This window comes from Protopterus annectens, chromosome 16.part0 (genome assembly GCF_019279795.1).
Source record: "Protopterus annectens isolate FY-2018-M chromosome 16.part0, PAN1.0, whole genome shotgun sequence".
NCBI lineage: Eukaryota > Metazoa > Chordata > Ceratodontiformes > Protopteridae > Protopterus > Protopterus annectens.
Window position 1 is genome coordinate 396,521,181 of NC_056750.1, and position 25,889 is coordinate 396,547,069.

The 25,889-nt window shown below is 40.3% G+C and overlaps 1 protein-coding gene across 3 annotated transcripts in view; it reads right to left on the bottom strand.

Annotated features, from left to right (window-relative positions):
• Positions 1-25,889, bottom strand: part of ADGRD2 (adhesion G protein-coupled receptor D2) — a 1,709,855-nt gene that overhangs the window by 343,619 nt on the left and 1,340,347 nt on the right. For all 3 annotated transcript variants that reach the window (XM_044058541.1, XM_044058538.1, XM_044058539.1), the window contains exon 23: positions 3,824-3,959. In XM_044058541.1, coding sequence (XP_043914476.1) covers positions 3,824-3,959 — 136 coding nt within the window. The remainder of the gene's footprint in view (positions 1-3,823; positions 3,960-25,889) is intronic.

A 25,889-nucleotide genomic window follows, 5' to 3' on the forward strand; every position in this document is an offset into this window, starting at 1 on the left:
TTTTGAAACAAATGTGCATCTAAAACCATGTTGTTGATTACTTTCATAGGTAAATAATAGGCTAGCTGCTCTAATTTCCCTTTTTGTGTTCAAATTAACATATCCATTTTGTTAGATGATGGTCTTACCCATCCCATTGTCAATAATTAAATATTACCCCTAATGTGAATAAATGGGATCATACCATAGATAATTTGAGGGAACCAATGCATAGGATAAATACATAACTACTAATATGGTTGAACAATTGTTGGTCAAGTAGTTTTACAAAGATTTTAGTAATAGCACAAAGGTTTGTGATAGGTCTATAATTTTTAGGTTGAGAACTGACTTTAGGAAGGGAATATTGGTTGTATGTCTGAATGAAGGAGGGTCTATGCAAGTAGTTAGTGACACATTAAAATATGTGTGAGGGGGTTTCTAAATTTTGTTGCTGCCAGTTTTAGAAATGTAGGATGCAGTTAGAAGAATTTAGCACACAAAGAGTTTAGTTTTGCAGGACACTTGGTCTGTTTTGCTGTTAGGGTAGTTAAGTGAAATATAACTGAATATAAGGCTAAATAAAAGAGAGAGGGAAATGATAGCATTTTAAGTAGGGTAAGGCAGGCATGAGTTAATAATTTCACATAAATTACACTCCAGATTATTTGTTAAAATCTTCAGCAATAGAATTTATGTGCTGTAATAAATAACTGATATGTTTAGAGGATTTTGTCATATTACCTGTTAGTTACTATACACAGTATAAGTCACAGGTGAATCCTAGGTAAATGAGCACCCTATCTTGCAATCATGTCTTCAAAAATGTTCATCTTCCAAACAATTCTTTGAAGGAAAAAAAAACTTCCAGTAGTTATAAAAAAAATGGGCTGTGCAGCCTGGGAAAATCTGAACGTTTATATCTGGGTGAATAGATGCAGTGGAGATCTCTTCTGATACAAAAACAGCCTTCTTCCAAGACATGTCCATCTGGAATGAAGCATAATGTTAATCTCAAACAAAGGCACATCAATACAATCTCCAACCAGATATGCACTCAAGCCTTAACAGTGACCTCAGGATGTGCCCAAACCATTGTTTGTGTCAAACAGCAGCTCAAGGACATGTACTAACTGGGGGAATTGGATCCAGCACCCTGGTCACTAACTGAGGGGATTGGATCCAGCACCCTGGTCACTAACTGAGGGAATAAGATCCAGCACCCTGATCACTAACCGAGGGAATCGGATCCAGCAGGATCCAGCACCCTGGTCACTAACTGAGGGGATTGGATCCAGCACCCTGGTCACTAACTGAGAGAATCTGATCCAGCACCTTGGCCACTAACTGAGAGAATCAGATCCAGCACCTTGGCCACTAACTGAGAGAATCAGATCCAGCACCCTGGTCACTAACTGAGGGGATTGGATCCAGCACCCTGGTCACTAACGGAGGGAATAAGATCCAGCACCCTGGTCACTAACCGAGGGAATCGGATCCAGCACCCTGGTCACTAACCGAGAGAATTGGATCCAGCACCCTGGTCACTAACTGAGGGAATAAGATCCAGCACCCTGATCAGTAACTGAGGGAATCGGATCCAGCACCCTGGCCACTATCTGAGAGAATCAGATCCAGCACCCTGGCCACTATCTGAGAGAATCAGTTCCAGCACCCTGGTCACTAACTGAGGGAATCAGATCCAGCACCCTGGTCACTAACTGAGGGAATTGGATCCAGCACCCTGGTCACTAACTGAGGGGATTGGATCCAGCACCCTGGTCACTAACTGAGAGAATCTGATCCAGCACCTTGGCCACTAACTGAGAGAATCAGATCCAGCACCCTCGCCACTATCTGAGAGAATCAGATCCAGCACCCTGGCCACTATCTGAGAGAATCAGATCCAGCACCCTGGTCACTAACTGAGGGAATCAGATCCAGCACCCTGGTCACTAAATGAGAGAATCAGATCCAGCACCCCTGCTGATGACAGCCATCAACAGTGCATATCCTGATCAGCTTCATTGATCCTTTCAAGGGGTCAAGGCTTGTACCAAGAGTTTGTGAATTTACACACAAAACATCTCTATATTTCACTAGTTCTATATCAGGTACTGGGGTGTTGGATGGGGAGACTGAAATGGACTAGTCCAATAAAAGCCCAAAGTTATGAGCTGCAGTGGAAACTGGGTGAAATCACAGTTCTCCATTAAATCAAGTAGCTCCGCGTTTTTGACTGATGCACTGTAATCTCCCAGGATTAACTATCAGTGGATTCATATGCTGTGTCAATGAGAACATCTGAGAACTCTTGCAGGAATGCTGCAAGATATTATTGTGGATAGTACACAAAAAGTTACCTATAGCTCACTCCTGTCCTTTAGACATACTCAAAAATGTTCATCCTTCAGTATCAAATGTCATTATTTCCAAGCTTGAAGAATAACAGGTACTGTCACACCTAAGTTCCTACATCCCTGTGGATGACATAGTAACCCAATGCAACACAAGACCGAAGATAAAGTCCTAGGTCATTCATCTTACTAGGTTTCCATTACAAGTGCCAAGTCAGTCATATGGCACAAGCCAGACACAATGCTCAACAGTGTATAACACCCAGGGGGACATCAACACTATCTACAACCAGATCTTAGAGACAACAATCCTGTGCCTGAACTACTGGAACATGCTCTTTCACCCTTGGATTGTGCTGAGTAACCCTAGTTTCAATACACAGCCATCCCAATCAATACATGCAAAGAACAAGCGTCTCCTAGCTACATCTCCATGGTTCAACACCATCCCCAGTCTTCTACACTTAAGGAAAGCATTTTGATACAATCACCCTCTGCATCTCCTACATAAAATTTGCGCACACAGCATATTTTGCGCAAACTGTTTACACATACACATCCACACACAAAAACACCACCACCACATAGGTAGGTATAAAATGTTTACATTTTAGAATGAGCAGAGCAAAACCTATGGCATTTCAGCAACCACATTGATCTGTATGGCAGAATGACTACCAAACTGCTTTCCATGAGTAATGATTTTGTCCATTCGGTGTACACATGTTAAATTATAAAGTAGCCTTTATTGTTTATATTGTACGATATGCAGTTTCCTTGCCTGTTACTCAAACCCTACTAAACCAAGTCTGACTAGGTCAATCCTTTATGTGAAAGTCAGTTCTTCATTTTCTAAACCATTTTTTGAATAAGTTCATGTCATCCCATTCTTTTAGCAGTTTTTTTTTTATTTTTGCTTTTGATCCAAGTCATAGGTAAAACAATATGATAGAATCAGTCCTCTGTCCTGGTTAACAGATGAATAAATAATGTAACAGAAACATTACATCACATATCTGTCCTTAGTTTTTAAAATGCTAAAGTAAATGATGGTCAAGCTTGCTCACATATCATAAATATTTTACAGAGTAGCTAAAATTTTTAACATTAATCAAAAAGTTATTAGTTCATCCACTTTCTAAACTTTCATGGCTACAAACATGGAAATGAGGCAGAATGTGTGATGTAGCACATCTTGGAACACAGCTGCCTAAACCTAAAATATCACCACATAAAAACTGGCCTAAAAGTTTTAAGTATATGGCTATACTTTGAGCTGAAACATGAGGCATCAGGAATTGCCTAGGATTAAAAAGTACTGATGTAAGGACTTGGAGGTTAGAAAGGAGCTGCTCTATTTGTTTTTCATCCGGAATTATAAAAACCCAGATACCAGCCTTTGGCATATGTATTTCTATCACTGTTTTATAACTCAAGTATTAGGTTCTCTGCTTTGCATTTGGCATATATAAAAGAGCCAGTTTTACCTTTGTTTGTATGTGACTTCATGGCAGACTTTTTCTCTGCAGATGTGCTGTTGGAGAATGAGAAATGCAGCTTTCCTGTATCCCATGATGTAGTTGTCCTTGGACTTGAAAGGTAACTTATTGGGTGAGAACAGTTCTACAATGACAAAAATCACACCAGTTAAGTCTTTCATAAGTCTATGCCATCTACCCTTGCTTGCTTTACAGAATAACATTGGGATCACTGTGGCATTTCAGTGCAAGACATCTATTCTGCATTTAAGTAGTTCAGAATTTCAGGGCTGAATATATTGTAGCCCTGCCTGATACTTGATAACAGAATGTATTAGATTTCAAAAGGCTTGCTCTCAGTGTAAATGACTTACTGAGGTGTAAGGCCTATCTATACATTAGACTTATATCAGAATAAGCCACTTACACAGAGAGCAAATATTTTGGTATTAGGCCTGATTGGTAAAATGCCAAGAGAAGCAGCACAGCTCACATTACACAAAAAAAGGAAGTTGTGGTGCTCTGCTCTAATATAATTCATTGCCATGCACGTTTTTGAATAGCAATACATTAAACTAATAGAGAATCTGTATGACTATCAGTCATTTGTGCCAGCATCCTACCAAACGTCACTATTAAGTAGTGGAATTACTTAGCATGCACAGACAGTCTCTCTTACACAGAGAAACACATATCTCCCTCACACACAGTGGTGGATTAAGTGTAATTTGGATGGTTTTCAAACCATGTTCCATCTCTACAAACTGTTTCTTTTTGGTGGAGGACCCATGAATGCACATTTTTTAATTCACTTTCCTGATTTAATATAATTTAAACTGCTACTTTGTATATCTGAAATGTCCAGATGTGATAAAAATGGCCACAGTAAAGTATCCCAACTTGCTATATGCAAATACACACTAGTCCTGCAAGGACTATTTATTCTAACCAGGACCAAGCATTAGTCATTCTTATCCATTGTTTCATAGGTAGTTACTAGGCTTACAGTCCAGGGAAACCACTGAAAAGCCAAGTACAAATTTCCAGTTGACCTCAAGCACTGTCTGGCAAGAGACTTGCTCAAGCTCATACAATAGACAAATGAGAGCTGGGGGAAATCAAACCATGTAGCACAGGAACTACAGCTTATAAGCCTTAACTGTCTGTGCCAACTGCTATGGCATAACCTTTATGTACCCATTGCTTATTGTGTACACCTTAGATGTCTACTTCTGGTAAAAACAAATAAATAAAAAATATGGACTCAATAATGCATTTCCAGCTTGTTTCACACAACAAACAGTATCTCATTTATTCCAGCATATTCCGCAGAACTGCACACTAGTTCTGTAAAGTTAGACTGTTTAAAATGAACAGAACAAGAAAAGGATAAGCTACATTCATCCAAAGACAGCCCCACCCCCACTACGCACTTTGCTGTGTACCTGGGGTGATAAAAAAATATCCTACCTCACAGCTTCTTGAGGCAAGAATTATGGAAAGCCAAAATATAACAGAAGGCAAAGGTCAAGAATCATGGACAGATTTTAAATAGTGGTCATATATTTTTTAGAAAGTTATTAGAAAAAAAGGTTTTGCTTTACTGTGCATTTTCGGAAGGATATGAAGTCTGAAACTCAAATGTATGTTATAACGGAGTAATTGTAATCCTGAATAATTTGCCAGAAAACCACAGATTTTATGAGGAACAGACCAAAATATGCGTCAAAATCAGGGAAATGATGCAAAATCATGGACAGTTTCAACTTTATTTCAGACAAGCAGTAGCCAGAGAATAACTATTCCAACCTATTTCACACAGATGTATTCTAGTCCCTTAAAGCCAGACTTTAAATTGAGCAAACAAGAACGTAAGTTGCTTTTAGCCACAGCTAGGCCTTTCATATTATATACTAAAGTAGTGTTGTGTAAAATCCTACCATAGCAGTAGATGTCCTTCTCTTTACTGTTGCAGTATTCTTCACCCAAGTGATCTCCTGCCAAAGATAGCCGAACATCTTGCCAATATACCAAAACCTTTAGATTTTATACGAGTCATACATCACAAACATGATCCCCATGTAAGGTGCAGGGCATAAAGATGATGTACGGATGCAAATATGTATACAAATACTCATAAATGAATTGCCTCAGAAGGAAGAAAATACCCCCAAGGAAAACTTAGAACATGTACATCCAGAAGAAAAAAATTCAAAAGTGAAAGGAAACAAGAAACCCTTGGCCACAAGGGTAGCAAAATCCAGGCTCAAAAGCCCGAACAGAGGGGGAAAGATGGAGGGAACAAATACTGCAACAGTGAAGAGAAGGACATCTACTTTTATGGTAATATTTTACACAACTGTACTATGTCCTTCCATATCACTGTTGCAGTATTCTTCACTGAAGAGAGAGTACAAGAGCTAAGAAGAATACTGAGAGGAGGAAGGCACAGAAGAGCCCTTTACAAACCCATGCAGAACAGCCCTGGCAAACCTGCCCCAGCCCTGGAAGTAACATCCGACTTGTTATGTTTAGTGAAAGTATGAACAGAAAACCAAGTAGCAAATTCAGGGATGGAACTGGTGACCAACCCCTTAAAGATGCAGCAGAAGAGTACCACCCCCTAGTAGAATGTACTTTTACAGATGAAGAAAGACATTTGCCATGAAAGGAACAACAAATGGAAATGGCCTTAGAGATCCAGGAGGAGATAGTTTGCTTTGAAACAGCTAACTAAATCCAAAGTCCTGGGATGAAAAGAAACAAACAAAACGTTGCTCAGATTTGTGAATAGCCTTTGCTTTATCCAAATAATACCTGGGCTGTCTATGTAGGTCCAAGGTATGGAGAACCTTCTCACTGACAGACTGTAGAGAAGGAAAAAACAAAGGAAGGTGAATAGATTGATTAAGACACAACTCATTAACTACCTTGGGCACAAAAACAGGATTGGTATGAAGAAACACCCTGTCTCTTTAAAAAAAATATAAAAGGAAGAATGGCCATAAGAGACTGAAGCTCAGACGCTCTCTTAGCAGAAGAGCCAACAGAAGAACAGTTTCCCAAGTACAAAGTTGCAAGGAAGCTGAATTAGCAGGCTCTAAAGGAGCCAATTTTTCAAGAACAAAATTGAGGTTACAAGAAGGAGGAATATGATTTTAGGTGTCTGATATGAAGGACACCTTTAAGAAATTGCTTGACCTCAAACCAAGAGGTCAAAAGAGGTTTCAAGGGCAGACAAGTAAAGACAGCTGACAGGTGAGTTTTAACTAAAAAATATGCCAAACCAGCATGAAGCAGATCACACAAATAAGAGACAACCATAGGAATGCCTGCTAAGAAGGGATCTTGATGGTGAGAGAGGCACAAAACAGAAAATCGTTTCCATTTAGACATATAGGGTTTTCTGATAGTGGGTATCCCGGCCTCCTACAGACCCTGAAGCATGTCCTCAGAAAAGCGATGCCTAAAAGGGATCAAAACCCTATCACTCACAGTGTCATTTGAAGTGTGGACAGTTGAGGATAGACATGAGATCCCTTGTCTTGTATGAGAAGATCGACTTTGTGAGGTAACTTGTTGTGACAGCCTTTGGCCAGATGAAGAAGAGGAGGTAACCGGTGCTGTCTGGTCCAGAAGGGAGTCACCAATAAGATTTTGGGAGAGTCCTGCTGTTCAGAACTCTTGACAGAAGAGGAAGAAAGTCATACAGAAATATTCTCTTCCAAGGCATCTACTTTCCAAGTCAGAGGACTTGGTACTTTTGAACAGAATAAAGGAAGTTCTCTGTTCAGATGGGAAGCCAAAAGATCTACATAAAAATACCCCTCCAATGGACAATGTTCAGAAATACATCTCCGTGAAGCATCCATTCGGGACCCTGTATTCTGGACCTGTTCAGATAATCTACCACTAGACTGTGCTCTGAAGGAATTTAAACTGCTTGAAGAGTGACCTGATAACTGATAGCCAGATTCCAGGCCTGAAATGCTAGTCTGCAAAGGAGATAAGACCTCATACCCCCTTGCTTGATGATATACCACATTATGGTGTTACTGTCCATGAAGATTTTCAGGGAGCTGGGGAGAAAAAGGGAATGAAAGGCTTGCAGAGCCAGAAGCAGAACCCTCATCTCCTTGATGTTGATATGGCATGACCTCTCATAAAGAGGCCAGAGACCCTGAACTTTCAGTGGTCCTAAAGAAGCACACCACCCCTGGTCTGAGGCATCCATGAACAGTTCTTGGGAAGGAACTAGAGCATGAAAAGGCAGGCTTGGATTTAGAGAAGTTTTCTGAAGCCACCACTGGAGCTTATGTTTGAGACAAGGAAGGAAAGGCACAGGGAACTCCAAGAGATGCCAGTATTGAAGCCACACTGATCTGGGGTACACATGAATCTTCCTCATATATCCTGATATAAGGATTGTAGTTTATATAGAATGTGTCAATGACAGAAGTAGGTTAAAAATTAAAAAAACATAGCTGGGTGCACAAGACCCAGGATAAAAAAGTGCCCAGTCCTGGTAGGTGCACCTGTGCTAGGAATGGAAAAAAATGAGTGTAGAATCCACAGCACATGGAACCATTCCTACAATGGGGCTAGGCCAGGCACAGGGGGAGTATGCCCCCCCTGTTGCAGAAGGAAGTAGTAGTCCACAAAAATCAGAAAAGTTGAAAGCCCACAGAGCTAGGCGACCAGCCACTGCTCTCCTGTATTCATCTGTGCAATCCAAGGAGTCTGTTGCATTCTGTTAACCAAAAGTACAACTTTATACTGTATTTTGCACTTTTAAATTGTAATTAGCTACACTGCTGATTTTTTTAAATTGTTCTTGCGGATTTGTTGCACTTTTGTCTGCTGTACCATAGACTAGATTCAGACCCACTGAATCTGATTCTTTGTAAAATTGAGCACTAAACCAGACTATCTTTTGTTTGAGAGGCCCCCCCCCCCCGCTGCACCCTTGTATCAGGACAGTGCAGTTAAAACTCCTCTGATTGATGGTTGCTCACACAGGGCTCATTTTTGAGTTTTTTTATTGGTTAAACTTTTTAATTCAGTTTGTCCACTATTGCTACATAAGCCCTGTGTTTGCTTGGGTTTGCGCTTGTTTTAACACAGCTCTACAGCGTTAGGTGACCAGCTAATGCTCTGCTGTATTCATCTATTTATGCATAGTGCACTTCCGTGCACCATTGTGCACTACAGCACAGTGGGGGTAACCATTGGCATTATAAATGCAAAAACTTCAGTAGATACATTTTCCCTTAGTTGCTGCCTGTGATCCAACTGAGAAGTCCACAAATTGCACGTAGCTGCTCAGAGAGCACCTCAGCTGTGCTTTTGCCCCTTAAACAATCCCCAACCCACCAAACCTACAATAGTCTCATAGCATTTAGAGAACCTCCGCTAGTATAGACCATTTATAGAGCACCCCATTAGTATAGACCACATTTAGATCACCCAATCTATTTTCTCTCCCCACTGTGAAAACAGGATTTAAGACAGAATTATGGATGGTCAGTTTCCCTCCATTTTTCCTACCAGCCTGATTGACATGGGTATCCTGAGACAGTGTAGCAACTACCTCATGCACAATGACAACCTCTACTCCTAAATAACCCAAGTACAATTTGTGAGAGATACCTTTATACTAAGAGTCTCCAACCCTTGCTCTCTCTCACATACAGAACAGTAACATTGAACAGGTTATCAGCTCACATACCTGACCTCCTAAGTAAACCATGCTCTCGACACATAAGCTATCATACATGGAGTTACTCACCAGAAACCTACTTAAACACTGAAGACCTTCCAAATACAAACATGCTATACCTAATACATCACATACAGCACTTAATACACATAATAATACCAGGACCAGTCTCTCATCAGATAAGCCCCTAAGGCAAAGCACATCTAAACCAAATTTTTTAGTTATAGGTGACTCCATTGAGAGACACACAGATGTCTCACTCACCAGGCTATACAAGGAGAAGGTTACAGTCAGCTGTCTATCAGGTGCCAAGATCCATCAGATCACACATGCATTCATTTCTCAACAAGTACTGTTATGACTCCATCATAGCTCATATTGGTGTGAATGACTTGAGACATAACTCACTGGGACTATATGAAGAGAGACATGATTGACCTCTCTAAGTGTCCCCAGGCAGGTATGTCCCTAGCCTTGAGCAGCATTCTACCCTAGTCTAGGATGATACCACAATATAAATAAAAAATTATTGACTTCAATAATAGGCTTAGTTTCTGGTGTCATTCTAAGGGGATTCAGTTCCTTTCAGCCTGGGATGACATGGTTGATAGACAATGCTGTTTTGCCAGAGATGGTCTTCACCTGTCACCTCTAGCTTTTGGTTACTGGCTAAGGCACTTCCTCAACCATAGTGTCTTTTTAGACAAGGTCTCAAGAACAACACCGCTGATGTGAAAATATCACTCACAAATAAATGAAAGGTTATGCTGATAAATGCTAGGAGTTTAAATCAGAAACTGCACTGTCTGGAATAACTCCTCTCCCTGGAGGATGTTGATGTCTGTGCAGTCACAGAACCTTGGTTCAGGGCTGCAGAGAATACCCCAGACTCACAGAGCTACAATGCTTTCCCCACTTTCAGACTGCAAAATGAATGAGTGTGAACCAAAGGAAGAAGAGTATCTTCATCAAAGATAAATAGACTTCTAGACGGGTTAGGCAGGAAAACTCCATACAGTTACTCCAAGTTCAGCTAGCTGTGGGTAAGGCCCCCCTTCAAGTCATCATTAGCTATAGGCCCCATTCAATGAACCAAGACACCCACACTGTTTATATGGACCTACCTGAGTCAATCAAATTACATTCAAACTCTAGTCATGGGTAATTGTAACTATCTCTCCATTGACTGGGAAACTTAAATGAGTACCAACATACTTGCACAAAGGTTCCTGGACTTTAACACTAATGCCCTGGAAGAAATAGTATGCAACCCCACAAGGGCCTCAGATGTACTCTACCTGGTCCTCACCAGCATAGGTGACTGTTGCACCACCACAATCAGAGAACCCTCACTAGTTAAATCTGATTGCAAATCAGTCACATTTGAAGTAGCTATGACACTTGAACCCGTCAAGTGAAATCAGGCTAAAAAATCTCATCAAAGCTAATTATACCCTCCTAACGGATGGCATAAATAACTTCCAAGTTCCTGTTCCCACAGGTGGCACTCACCACTATACTAAGGTATACACAAATGCCCTATACAAAGACTTATACAAATGTATTGACACAGCTGTACCTTACAGGATCACAACAAAATCCTCAAGAAAAAACAAGCCTCCCTGGTGGACATCTACCATTAATAAGTTATACAACAGGAGGAAGAAGTTGCTGTCTAAGAATAAAAAAAGAGAGGTCTCAGCACTTGAAGAACATCCTCGTCTACTTGAACAAACAAGAGAGAGAACTTGTAAAATCCTCTAAGGGCAACTTCAAAAAAATTTAACAACCATATCTAAGGAATGCTATAAGGCATTCTTTAGCTGTATCCATAATCTGAACTGTAGGACTCAGATGTGTGCTGAACTAGCTGTGGATGGCATCACACACACTGATCCTGCAAAAATAGCTAACCAATTAGCTGCTTGCTTTAGTAAAACTTTAACCCCCCCGTCACCTTCAAACATTCCACAAAGCATTCCCTCTACATCTCCCCTACCTTTCATCTCCAAAGAGCATGTCATCAATGCTCTCTCCAAGGCCAAAAAACAGCCTCTATGGGACTGGATGGCATTCCAGGCTGTGTTTTAAATGGTCTAAAACACGAGTTGGCAACTCCATTAGGTACTCTGTTCATCTACAATCTGACCACTGGTTTTGTCTCTGCTGAATGGAAAACAGCAACCACAATCCCCCTTCATAAAGGGGGTAAAGGAACAGACCCTGAGAATTACAGACCCATAAGTTTAATCAAGCCTTATCTGTAAGGTCATGAACAAATCATCAAGGAGCTTATAAATAAGGATATAGGTGATCTCGAAACCCTTGATCCAACACAGTCTGGTTTTATTAAAGACAGGTCATGCCTTATAAACCTGGTGAACTTCTTCGAAAATGTCACCAGAGCCAGAGTTTATGGCAAATCTGTGCATACAGCCTACCTTGACTTAGCCAAGGTCTTCAACACAATCCCACATTTGGACATCATCGATATACTCACCCAGTTGAATATTTACCCTTATGTCGTCAGGTGGATTGCTAAGTGGTTCGCTGATAGATCACACTTAGTCAAAGTCAGGGACTTTACCTCAGCCAGTAGACCTGTCACTAGTGCGGCTCCACAGGGGTCAGTGTTGGGCCCCATATTGTTTGGAATACACTTCTCAGAAGTTCACGCCAAAACAGAGGGGCTGTGGCTGACTAAGGTTGTTGACAACTGTAAATTAGGTGCAATCATTGAATCCCCAAACAATGTCAATATACTTCAAGAGGGACTTACACAAACCAATGATTGGTGTCAAAGCCAGGGACTCAAACTCAATGTAAAAAAATGCATTATCATCCCCTTCAGTAAAAATGATATCCCTGCAGACTATCATATAAATAATACCCTAAGTAACAAGTCAGTAGTGAGAAACTTGGGAACACAAGTTGACTGTAGCCTAAACTTTGACCACCGTCTGTCTACTGTGTAAAGGAAGACATTCTACATTGTATACCTCATTAACAAAGGCATTCCTTCAAGAGTGAAAAAGATCATAGCATCCCTGTACTTGACCCTCATCAGGCCAATAATTGAGTACAATGGTCCCTTTAGTATGTACCTTACCAGGCACCTGTGGCAACATAAAAAACCTTAGAGATTTCTAACCAAGAAAATTCAGGGTCTCCAGCACATGCCGTACATTGACAGACTGAAGTCACTGGCACTGTACTTAGTAGCATACAGACAACTTAAAGGAGACTTGTGCCTGGCCTACGGACCAATCTCAGAACCACACCTAATGGAAATGTTGCACATCCGCAAGTCAAATGGGACAAGAGTCACCCACTCCAGGGACCTTAACTTTGCCTGAGACATAAATAGGACCTGCTGGAGAGACTGATATGTCTCTAAGAGGTTATCATTCCTCTGGAATGGGCTAGTAGTTCACGTCAAAGCCCCTCTATAACCCTGTTTAAGTGTAGCCTGGATGACTGGATGGGAAATTGTAAACTCCCACTGAGAATTTCATCTATAACCCTCCTAGATATGGGCAGTTATTGCTAAGATCTCGTGTTTAGGCAAGATCATTTATATTGGGTTTCTCTAGTATTATATTGGGCACACACAGCTAGGCTTATAAAGACCTTTGGATCACTAGCCCAGTAACCACCTATGAACCACTTGTAAACCCAAAAAAGAGCAATAAAAACAACAGAATGGACTGTTGTGGATAAGAAATAACTTGTGTATTGTTACTATTGTGCAAGAAGTCCAGAATTTCCAGACAGAAGATATACAAAAAGGTTAAGCGAGAAATTAGAGGAAAGAAGAATACTTATGCAAGTAAAAACTGTCAGAAGCTTCAAATAAAACTTTGTGTTCATTAATACAACAGATTTATGAAAAAAAAATATATAGACCAAGAAACCTTGGGACGTTTGGAAAAAGAAGTGACTGAGAATGTGCAAAAATATAAAGAACAAAATCTAGAGATTTTTGAAAGGTATAAAAAAGAAATATGGACATGGAAAAGAAGGATCTGACATGGTGCAATATGTATGCAAAGGAGAAAGCCAAATTAATCGATACAAAAAAGCATCCTCAGAGATATTTGAAGGGAAATAGAGACAAAGGCATCCAGATATGGAAAATTTTACAACACAAAAAATAAGATTACAAAGAGGGAATGTAAAACAGAAGATTAGTAAAGCAGTAGTTAAAATAGAAGTTGAAGTTATGGAATAGCACAGAAGTGAAGGATTTAGTGTAGAAAGTCTAACACAGGTCATATCACACCATGATAGTGCAACGAGACCCCCAATTAAGGAGCAACAGGAGGAGCAGGAGACATCTGAAGAAGAAATATGGACATGGCAAAGAGAAAGAGATTTAATATGGTGTGATATTTATGCAAAGGAGAAAGGAAAACTAATCAATACAAAAAGAGCAGCGCAAAAAATAAAAAAAACAAAGAGGAAAAGTAGAAAAAAGGATTAGTATTAGAGACGTTAAAGAAATAGAAAATGAGGTTATGGATTACCTGCAAAGTGAAAGATTTAGTGTAGAAAATTTTACTTTGATAACATCACAGCAGGATAGAACAATGGATCCCCAAATTAAGGAGAAACCAGTGCAGTGGGAAACATCTGATCAGTTGCCATATGAAGATACTTTAGAACCTTCAATAGGAATCAGTACAAAAGTTCAGCTGGAGTTACACAGCAAGGGAAGGAACAGGAAACTGTGGGAACTTTGACATAGTCAATGTTGTGGAGTTATAGGCCAGTGAGTTCCCGTATTAAACAGCAACAGATGACACAGGGTGAAACTGAAGAGAATGTGGCAGAGGAAGATGCTGCAGAACTTTCTATAGAATGCCCACAGGAAAGAGAGAAAAAGAAGTTATGTCTTACCATAATATTCCATCTGTGTTGTTGATCTTCTTCCATTCATCACTGATGGGTTCGTTTCTGAGCCCCTTGGAACCATGTTGGCCTAATACCAAGCTCAAGAACACCAAAAACCCCTGAGCTAAGCTGCTACCCACAATGTCCTTCTCCCTGTTACCTCAGATCGAGTTTGCATAAGACATATCAAAGTAAAGCTGAGGTCATTTCTGCACAAAAACCCTACAAACACCATAAGGACCAATGAAATCCACCAGGAGCCTTTGGTGGGAGACGGAGGGTGGGATGTGATGCATGGAAGAAGATCAACAACACAGATGGAACATTATGGTAAGGCATAACTTCTTTATCTGATGTTGTTAATCTTCTTCCTATTCATCGCTGATGGGACAGAATCCCAAGCTACCTGAGAAACCTGGGTGGCCCTTATGGAAGAACATTTCTGAGCACCATTGAGCCAAAGGCCGCTCTTCCCCTGGGGACTATATCCAACTTCTAATATTTGATGAAAGTCTGAGGTTTAGCCCAAATGGCTGCTGCTCAAATATCATCCATAGATGCTCTGGAGTGAAAAGCTAGGGAGGTTGCTATAGCTCTAGTTGAATGTGCTTTGATATTGTCAGGTTTAGGCTCATTTGTACGTGAATATGAAAAAGAAATACAATCTCTGAGCTACTTTAGTAAAGTGACTTTTGACATTGCATATCCCATTTTTGGACCAGAGAAGGAAATTAAAAGTTGGTCTGTCTTGTGAATAGATTTGGTCCTAAGTAGAAACATAGTTGCCTATGCACGTCTAATGAGTGTAGGCAGTATTCTCCATTATTGGAATAATTTGGGAAAAACACTGGGAGTGCGATGGACTGGTTCACAGAATAAGCAGAAACCACTTTGGGGAAAAAAGATGTATTAGTACGTAGTGATACTCTGTCTTTATGAAATATTAAGTACAGTCTCTTGATGCATAAGGCCTTTATTTCTGAGATCTGTCTAGCTGAAGTGATAGCTGCCAAACATAGAGTTTTCCATGAGAGGAATTTAAGAACACATTCTGCAGCAGGCTCAAAAGGGGGTTGAGAGAGAGAGACTGCAGTACTAGGGAGAGATTCCTTGCATCTAAGGGATGCCTAATTGTAGGTCTGCTGTGAAAACCTCCTTTGAGAAAGGTTTTGCATAGGCGGATGGACATACGTGGAGTGCCCTCTGATCCGTTATGGAAATTGGAAATAGCTGCTAAATGGACTCATATGGTAGACGCTGATGCTCCATTTTCAAAAAACTCAGATAGGTATTGAAGGATAACAGAGACTGGAGCTGAGAAGGGATCTAGCATCCATTCTTTAGACTAAAGAGAAAACCTTTTCCATTTATCTCTGTAAAGTTTTCTGGTGGATGGCTTATGGAAGGCCAGAATGGTATTGCAAACAGGTGAGGAAAGGGTTTTCTGCCTGGCGACTAACGGAAGTGGAGAAATGAAGCCGTCAGCTTGAGAGTGGACATATTCAGGAGAGTCAACCCTTGAAGGTGAGAAATTAAGTCTGGACGAGTGTCCAGGATCCATGGAGGCTGTAACAGGTGAGGCTGAAGGAAGGGGAACCACACTTGATGAGGCCAGAATGGGGCAATGAGGATCACCTTGCATCTCAACTGAGTTGCTTTCTTCAAAAATAGAGGTATCAAGGGAATTGGTGGATAAGCATAGAGGAGACTCGTGGGCCAATCATGAGTCAGAGATTCTCTCGGGGACTCCCCCTCTGGGGGAAAGAGGGCAAAATAGCTACTGCATTTGTTGTTTGAAGGGGAGGTGAAAAGGTCGCAGCAAGGCTGGCCCCATTGGCTGAAAATTTCTGCCATCACTTTGGGATTGAGAGACCACTCATGTGGAAGGAGAATGCATCTGCTCAGCCTGTCTGCAATCACGTTGGAACTCCCTGGGATGTGCATTGCTATAAGAAAGCAGTCGGAAGTTATCGACCAGTGCCAAATTCTCATGGCTTCTCGACACAGGGGGTAAGATTTGGTTCCTCCTTGTTTATGTACCAGACTACTGACATATTGTCTGACTGAATTGCAATCATTCCAGATGGAAGGAGAGGATGTAATGCCTGCAACGCTAACAGGACTGCTCTTAGTCCAGAACATTGATATACAGGTTGGCCTCTAAGCTCGACTACGTGCCTTGGACCATCTTTCCCTGACAATGGCCTCCCCACCCTACCAGGGAAGCATCCATGGTCACAGTGGCATTGGGTTGAGGGGTATGAAAGGGGCGACACCAAAGTTCTGCATCTGGCCTCATCCACCAGAGGAGATCTTGCTTGCAAGAGTTGGTTATGAGGATCTGTGAGTTTAGGGGGTGGAGATTTGCCAGCCACTGGGGCAATAGGAGCCATTGTAACAGTCTCGTGCGTAACCTTGCCAGAGGGACTATCAGAATGGCTGCAACCATGGACCCTAGAGCCTGAAGAACTTCCCTTGCTGACACCTTTCTTTGACAGAGTATCACACATACTTGCAATCAATCTCTGAAGCCTGTGAGCTGGTAGAGACACCAGGCAGTTTTGATATTGAAAACTGCCCCTATAAATTCCAGCTGTTGGGTAGGTTGCAAGTTGGATTTCTCCCAATGTACAGTGATGTCTAGGGACTCCGCTAGTGAAAGTGTGTAACAGAGGGCCATGGTCAGAAGATGCTTGGTGAGGGCAGAAAGGAGCCAATCTACTATGGAAACACTTGGATTCCCTGAAGTCTCAGATGAGCTGTCACCACTGTTAGACATTTTTTGAACACTCTGGGCGCCATGAAGAAACCGAATGGCAGGGCTTGGAACTGGTAATGATTGGCTCCCATCCAGAAGCAAATGAGGCTCCTGGAGTGTTTGTCCATTTTGATGTGGTAATACGCATCCCGGACGTCTATTGAGTACATCCAAACATCCTCCCATAAAAATGGGAGAACGGATTGAATTGTGACCATGTGGAACTTGGTTTGTACCACTGATTTGTTTAAATGGCTGAGATCCAGAATGTGTCTTCAGTCCCCAGTCTTTTTGGCACTAAAAAGAATCTTGAGTAAAACCTGGATCCGCATTGGTCTGGAGGGACTGGTTGGATAACTCTCTTTTTTTGACACAGCTTTCTTATCTCTAAAACCGCTTCTTCCCTTTGATTGGGTGGAACATTGGGAAGGTTTTTTTGTAGGTTTTGGATGGGAGGATAGAGGGATGTAGTAGCCTCTGGAGATTATTCTCTGCACCCATCGATCATTTGAAACAGAGCACCAGGCAGTTTGGTGCAGAGAAAAACAAGGCCCAACTGCTTCCAGAGGAAAGCAATCGGGCAATGCTTCAGAAGCATTGATAAGACCACCCAGAGAAGGAATCCCTGAAGTCTTGGTTTTGAGGAACCCCCTTTACCCCTAAAGGGGCATCTTCCACCACTGGAACCCCCTCTGCAATGGGGGAATTCTCGCCATGTGCCTTACGGAAAGGACCTTGAGATTTTTCACTCCTCTGGTTCCTGGAAAAATAATTTTGAGGCTTGGAAAAATGTAAGCCAATGGCAGACAAAGTCTTTCCATCCTGCTCACACCTGGCCAGAGTGTCCTTCACTTTAGAATAAAATAAGGAAGATGATTCAATAGAGGCATTCAAAAAGGAGGACTTGAAGGAGTCCCAAGGTCACAGATTCACATCCAGGCTTGACATCTCATGACTATGCCTGCACCTGCAGCTCTAGCCGCCTCTTCAGTTGTGTGGGAGAGCAACCTCATGGATGAATTGGAAATAGATTCAAGGGTGGCAAGTTGAAAGGCAACCTTGTCCCATGCCCAGTCAGAAACTTGACCTGCAAGGGTTCCAGAAAGTTTGGTAATCAAATCTCTTTGGAGTCTTGTGAAATGTGCCAAATAGTTCAGGGAGCTGACAGCAAAGGTCACTGAAGCAACCCCAACCTGTCCACAGCCCAGGACTCTCTGTTGGGTGGGTGAACAGTAGGACTTTCTTCCACTAGTTCCTTTTTAGTGGCCTCTGCCACCACCATAGCATCAACTGGCAAATCTCTGGACCACTGGGGATGCTCTTCATGGGGGGGAAAGAATCTTATTGGGTCTCCTGGGAATAGCCTCAATAGAATCAGCGTTCTGCCAGGCATGATGCACGATGAGCTGGATTAACTCATCGGCAGGTGGGGTCACCCAAGAAGTAGAAGCCTTGGAGTGAAAAGCCTGCAGGAAGACAGACTTCTCTGAAGAAGGGTTAGAGGGCTTCCAGCCACCCCTCTGTTTTAATATTTCCAGGATGTCTCTGAAGGAGACATCATCCGGGGGTGACCCCGTCCCATTATCGTAGTCTGTGTCCTTTGTCAGAGACTCTTCAGGAGAGTTAATGTGCTTCCTCTTGCATGCCATCTTCTGAGGAGGTTCTTCAGTGGGGATATCTGAGGAAGACTCAGTAGGATGGGTACCCCGAACTGGGGTTTCCTGAGGCTTCTCCTCCCAGTGTCCCAGGGAGATGGCTCATGGTAGCTGTAGCTCAGAGGGTGCAAGGGGAAGTTCTGACATTGGAGAAGCACTTTTCCGAAGCAAGCACCCTCTCCATCACCTGGAAAGCAGGCCCAGCCGAAGAGGAGTGGGAGCCCAGAACCAAGAACAACAACCTCAGAACTGGCCGGTCCATCGGACACGCTCCTGGGGATGGAGCCTCAAGCAGGATCGGGAAAGATGTTATCCCCGGATCCAAGGTTGGAACCGATAAAACACTCAGAACCGTGCCCTGGACCGATGACTCAGTTCACCCAAACATGAGTCTGAGGAAGGGACGGTTCCGATGGAACTAAGAACCAAAGGGGAGGCCTTGAAGCTTCAGTGACAGTCACTGTAGGCACCGAGGAGCCGGGTTCCACAAAAGACGTTGGAGCAATGGGCTTCGGAACTGACGGATCCGAAGGATTAGTATACGTGGGAGTCCTGGGAGAAATAGACCCAAACCCCAAAGGGGGGGTGAGTCTTAGGAACATTTGGTATCCCCCTGGCCATCAACAGGTGATCCAACAGCCGCACCACATCAAATTTGGAGAGACCTCTGGTGGACCTCATGGGCACGCCTGAAGGGGAGTGGGGTCGGTCCATAAAGGGGCTGTACAACTGACTTAGGAACAGATCCAGTGAAGTGAGTATCAGGTCCATGGTGTGTGAGCTAGTGGCACCGCAGTCTCTAATTTGGAGACAGGTAGTAAAGGAATCAGTGGAGCAGAAAATGGACTCAGTGCCGAAGAGTCACTTGGAGTTGATGTTATCGGTTCCAAAGGGATTGCATGGGTTGAAAGCACTTTTGGTGCAGTCAAAAGCAAAGTCAGTGCTGTAGCTGTCGTCGGAGGTAAGGTCGGAGCCATAGCTGAAATGGAAGGCAAGGTCGGTGCCGAGGGTGGCACCGACTTCAAAAGTCCAGTAATGTCTATGACTTCGGTTAATGTAGCAATTGAAGCAGAGCTCAGAACAGAAGTAGTAGTCGGAGCTGAAGTAACAATTCTATGCTACGAGGAAGACTTGTGGGCCTTATGTTTGTGTGTCTTACTCTTATCACCAGCCGGTGAAGAGAGATCAGAATGGGGACATTTCTTGTACTTCAACTGGAGGGGTTGAGACCTCAGACACAGAAAGGGCCTCTGAGAACGGAGAAACGAGAAGGCCTTTCAGAATCAATTTATTTTTCCTTTCATTTAGCGTCTGCTGACTAAAACTTTGACAAATCTGGCAAGGTGAGTTAACAGAGAGGTGAGAAACCCCCAGACAATAAACACAGTCATCATTAGAGTCGTTGTTAGGGAGCTGCAATGCTTAAACCCCAAAGTCCCTTTTTTGTCAGACATTTCCATACACAAACAAAAATGTTAACAAAACTACTAAACACCTAAAAAAGGATAAGAAAGGAAGAAGAAATGGAAAGAAGATACCAATGATGGCATCAAGTGATACCACAAAGTTAAGGAGAGGGAGTACCAATGATGGTAAAAGAATTACCCAATGGGTAGAGCTAGTTAGATATATTAATAGTAAAGAGTGAAAAAAAATAAGAGAAAATATTCAAAAATACACAAGTATCAAAAAAATATAACAGCTTGAGAGCTTGGTGAAATGCTGCTATATTGCTATGTGGCAAACGAGATCTGAGGTAACAGGGAGAAGGGCGTTGTGGATAACAGCTTAGCTCGAGAGTTTTTGGTGTTCGCGAGCTTGGTATTAGGGCCACACAGTTCCGAGGGGCTCAGAACCGAACCCATCAGTGATGAATGGGAAGAAGATTAACAACATCAGATTAAAGAATGTGCCCTCAGTTTAGAAGAAAATAATCTATGAGAAGAGTTGCTTGACTTAATAGAGATGGACAGACATATTAAGATCAGTGAAAAAGTCAACTACAGAAAGTTAATAAAACCCCAAAAGTTAGAAGTCTGATAAAACAAATTAACACATTACTTAGGACTGTTTATAGAGATTCATGTGATATAACAGAAATAAATTGGATATATTACTGTGCAGCTAAATTAATAACAGATAAAGTCTTGCTACAAAATCACAGGGCAGTAAGGGAAAGGAAGGGGAGAAATTAAATGCCATCATAGAAGTATCAAACAGAGAAAACTATAAAGCAATTAAGACAAGAGGTGTCACTGTTAGAAGAGTATAGAAGAGGGAACAGATCAACAAAAATACTTAGAAAGATAGATGTGATAAAAGCAATGTACTGCATCAGAACAGATCAGTATCTATCATGCACTAAGACAAATAATAAACTAAAAATATCAGCACTGACAGAAAATGTAGAAGATACACAGTTAAATATAAAGGAAAAGTACAAAATAAGCAATTTATTGATGACCCAAAAAAGTTTTATACAGAATTAGGAAACAAGGCAAAAGGAATTGAAACACCACCAAAAAAAGAAAAAATAGATACATTTTGGAGAAATATCTATGAAGATCCTGTGGAACATAACAAAGATGCTAAAGGGATAGAAGAAGTAAATGGAAGAATAAGAAGTTCAAATGTACAGGATATGAAATAGGATGAAGTAACGACCAGGCAGGTTGAAACAAAGCTAAGAAAAGCTCCTAATTGTAACATCTCAGGCACAGATGCAGTACCTAACTTCTGGTTTAAAGTATTAACCTTTTTACATGAAGATTTAGCCATGACTAAGAACTATTTGTATGTGAACCCTGAACAGATACCAACCCGGTTAACAACAAGAAAAACAATGCTCTTACTTAAGAGCAAACCTGAGAGCTATCCTAAAAACTATGCACCAATAACTATCCTTCCAACAACATATAAACTATACACTGGAACTGATGCCAATAGAGTTTTGTCACTTAGAAGAAAACTCAATCATGGCAGTAGAACAAAAGGGTAACAAAAGAAAATCATATGGAACAAAGCATCATTTGTTGTTAAAGTCATAATGGAAAACTGTAAAAAGGTGAAGAATTTAAGTATGGCATGAATAGACTATAAAAAAGCATTTTATAGTATCCCACATTCATGGATAAAAGAGTGCTTAAAAATGTATAAGATACACCCTGCATTGATCAGTTACATTACTGTGACCATGAAACAGTGGCAAACCACTTTGCAGTTAAGCTATGATAAAGGACAAATTGTTATTCTAGGGATAAAAATTCAAAGAAAGATATTACAGGGCGACTCTTTGTCACCAATGCTCTTTTGTCTTGCCCTTAACAACCCATTACACTGTTTACTTAACAGCTTAGGCCATGGCTATAATTTGGCTTCCAGAAAACAAGATGATTTAAAACTGTATAGTTCACCAGATGAGGAGATGAAAGCACAATTGCAAGTGGTCAAAACTTTTTCAGATGATATAAGTATGTAATTTGGTCTTGATAAATGAGCAAAAGCAACTTTTAAAGCAGGAAAGCTGAAGTACAAAGAAAATATCAGTTTGGGACAGGAATGTGACATAAAAAAACCGGAGCAAGAGGGACTGTATAAATATTTGGGAACTGATGAAGGATTGACACTAAATCATGAACAAATGTGAATAAAACTTAGTAAGGAATATTTTAGAAGAGTAAAATTATTACTGAAAACAGAGCTGACATCTAGGAACAAAGACCAAGCTATAAACCAATTTGTTCTTCCTGTCCTAACTTACAGTTTTGGAGTGATTGATTAGCTCCAAAAGGTGTTGGATAGGTTGGAGAGGAAAACAAAGATGATTCCTGTTCATCATATGATTATAAAAAATACTGTATACCAAGACTGTATATTACCCATTCTGAAGGAGGTATGGGCCTCCTCAAAATTGATTACATGTATAGATCTGCAATCATGGGACTGGATACATATCTGCTGACATCACAGACCAAAACATACTGAAAGTTTTGAAGCATGAGGAGAATAAGTCTAAGATGACTTCTCTGCTTAATATAGCAGAATCATACTGGCCTCAAGTGGGAATGGAAACCAATCCAGAAGCAGATAAAAATCAGGCAGCAACTGAATGTACCAAAAAACAAAAGAAAAAGGGGCGGGGCCTAAATGGCCAACTGGTAACAGCTTTTTTCTTGAGTGCCACATCAGCTACCAAGAACAGGAAAATTATTAATTAAAATTCTATTATCAGCTCCTTAAAAGTTATACAATCTGTCTGAGAACATATAATCTACAAAATTTTCAACTTTGGAGCTTTTTCTTAAAAAATTTCCTGTCAAAATTAATGATTATACAACTGGGCAGAGATGAGCAACTGAAAATCTTCACACGCTGATTCCACACTAAGGAAAGAAATCCAGTCTATATCTACTACTCTCCAGGAGTTATCTTTAAAAATGGACAGATTTACTGACAACCTTGAAACTTTAAAGATGAACTGTCAGCAACAAACTGATGTTCTAAAGGAAATCCTCCAGCAGCAACAATCCAAAATTCTGAACATTGAGACTTCACTGAATTATATAGATAAATTACTTGAGGAAGATGAATTCCACTGTGAGACCATTCTACAACAAAACACTTGGCTGATAAATAAAGTAGACAATATTGAAAACTGAGAGAGGAGACCAAATAATAGATTCTTTAGTCTCCCCCAAAAAACAGAAGAAGATATTATTTCCTACCTAATTCCTGGCTGCCTGAATTTTTGGACTTAAAAGAAGGTTTATCATATGGGATTGAGAGAGCACATAGAGCTATAGGGAAACCTATCCCTCCTTTCCCTAAAGCTTCTCCAAGATCCATAGTTGTGAAATTCCTATCCTTCTTAGATAAAGAACTCGTACTGAAAACAGGTTGGAGGAAAAGTCCCTTGTCATTCAAAGGAAACCAAATAAGGTCAGATAATGATTACTTCACAGGAGTCCTGGAAACGAGGAAAAGCTCTTGGCCATTGGTAAAACTATTAAAGCAAAATAAAATTAAGGCACAATTAGTCTATCCAGCCAAAATCAAAATCTACCATCAAAATGAGATGAGATCTTTCAACAGTGTTGAAGAAGCTGTTTCTTTCATCCAAACAACATCATTACAATCCCAGAAGGCATGGACTGGTCACCATGTACAACCCTTAAAAGATCACCTGAGAAAAATAACTGGATGGATGTAAGAAAGACGAAAATGAAAACTGGAGCTAAAAATACTGGACTTCCTAATTCTCTCAAATATCAAGCTAAATCATAAAATGTTTATGGAAATCTAAAGAAGTATGTATCATTACTTTACTTGTCTTGTATAACTCTTCATTTATTTAACCAGTGAAACTTGCAATCTAAAATTAATATTACTATATTCTTATTAGATACAACTGCTAGTGTTACCTAGGATGTATAGTTAGTTGGATCTTGCACACATGTTTATTTCTTTCTTGAATTGTCTCTTCCTTTTTTTTTTTTTATTAGGGGATGGAGAGGGTAAATAGGGAGGGAAATGAGAAAAAAAAGGATGAGGATTAATTTACTGTCTGTTTAATCAGGAACCTGAAATAGATAATATCAGAACTTGATTTTATGCATATATTGTAAAGAACACTTGTTTTTTTCAAGCATTCTGTCAGTATATGATTTAAACATGACATCATTTCTTTTCCCTGATTTTGTTTCCAGCTTAGCGTTATGACATTCTAAACTGTCATTTGTTTTTTTCATGAAACAGTAACCTCGAGCGCTACTTTGAATTGAACATAAATACTCAGTTACAATTGGCTCTAAATACATCTAAACTGTTCCTGTTAACGTTTACCCTGTGAATTAAACAGTAAGTACTGCCATAGGGAGTGTATAAAACCACTTCCTAGTACCATCATTTCACATTTGGGCTCAGGTTCTTTCAGATTTGATTTGGGATGTCTGCTCCATCTGGTGCAGCTTTGCTGTATCTTACAGTGTTGTTATTGGGGAGATGTACAATATAGCTGTTATAAAGACTGGCTCAAGTGGCACACATACCTAAGTTATTAATAATTTTTCTATTTCACTATCCTTAGTGCTGTTACAAATAATTGTCACCCTGCAGTTTGAAATATACATTAGTTAAGCTAACTTCAAAATGTTAGAGTCCTAGAAGATTACCAATGTTGGAATGACACCTTGTTCTCATACACAATAAAGGTGAAAAAAAGTGGGGGATAGATATTTAGCTAGATGAGTGGTTTCTAGAACTCTTTGAACATTTATTGAAGCTGGAGTAAATGAAAATAAGTCTGACTTATTATTTACACACAACAAAGTTCATAACAATAGACTCTAATATACTCATTAGTACCTGAGACGTGTTATAAGAGATTGACTGTTAATACAGCAATAAATAATTGAACAACACATTAAGACAGCGAGTTTTCCTTTAATTCCATTTCCAAACTTTTTTCAAATACACTGCCTATCTTTGTTATTGACAAAAAAATTACAGGGAATGCAAATCAACATATGTGTGTAATGATATGTAGACATGTGTGTGTGCTTGTGTGTGTAGGGGTACATATGAATATGTACTTATATATATATATATATATATGCGTACATATAAAAGACAGTAACTATGATGTTGAGAATAAAAGTTTATACATAGACACAGTAATATTGTAACTAATTAGATCACTATGTCTGACTTTGGTAAAAGACTGAAGATCAAATATGTAGTAATGGAGATTCATTGTGCAGGGCTCAAATGTTCAACTTAATGCTTTAGAAATATAATGACAAATGCTAAAAAGGAAGTTGAAGGGAAATAGAAGGGGGGAATAAATAAAGGGGAAAATAATATATATATATATATATATATATATATATATATATATATATAAATATATATATATATAAACTCTAGACAGTAGTGAAACTTGCTTCCATAGAAGATGCGAAATTTAAACTTTATGGAAGTACAGATTTCTCTGTGCCTAATCAGATATATACCTATATATAATTTGTTAGAAAGCAAATTGATGTTTATTAA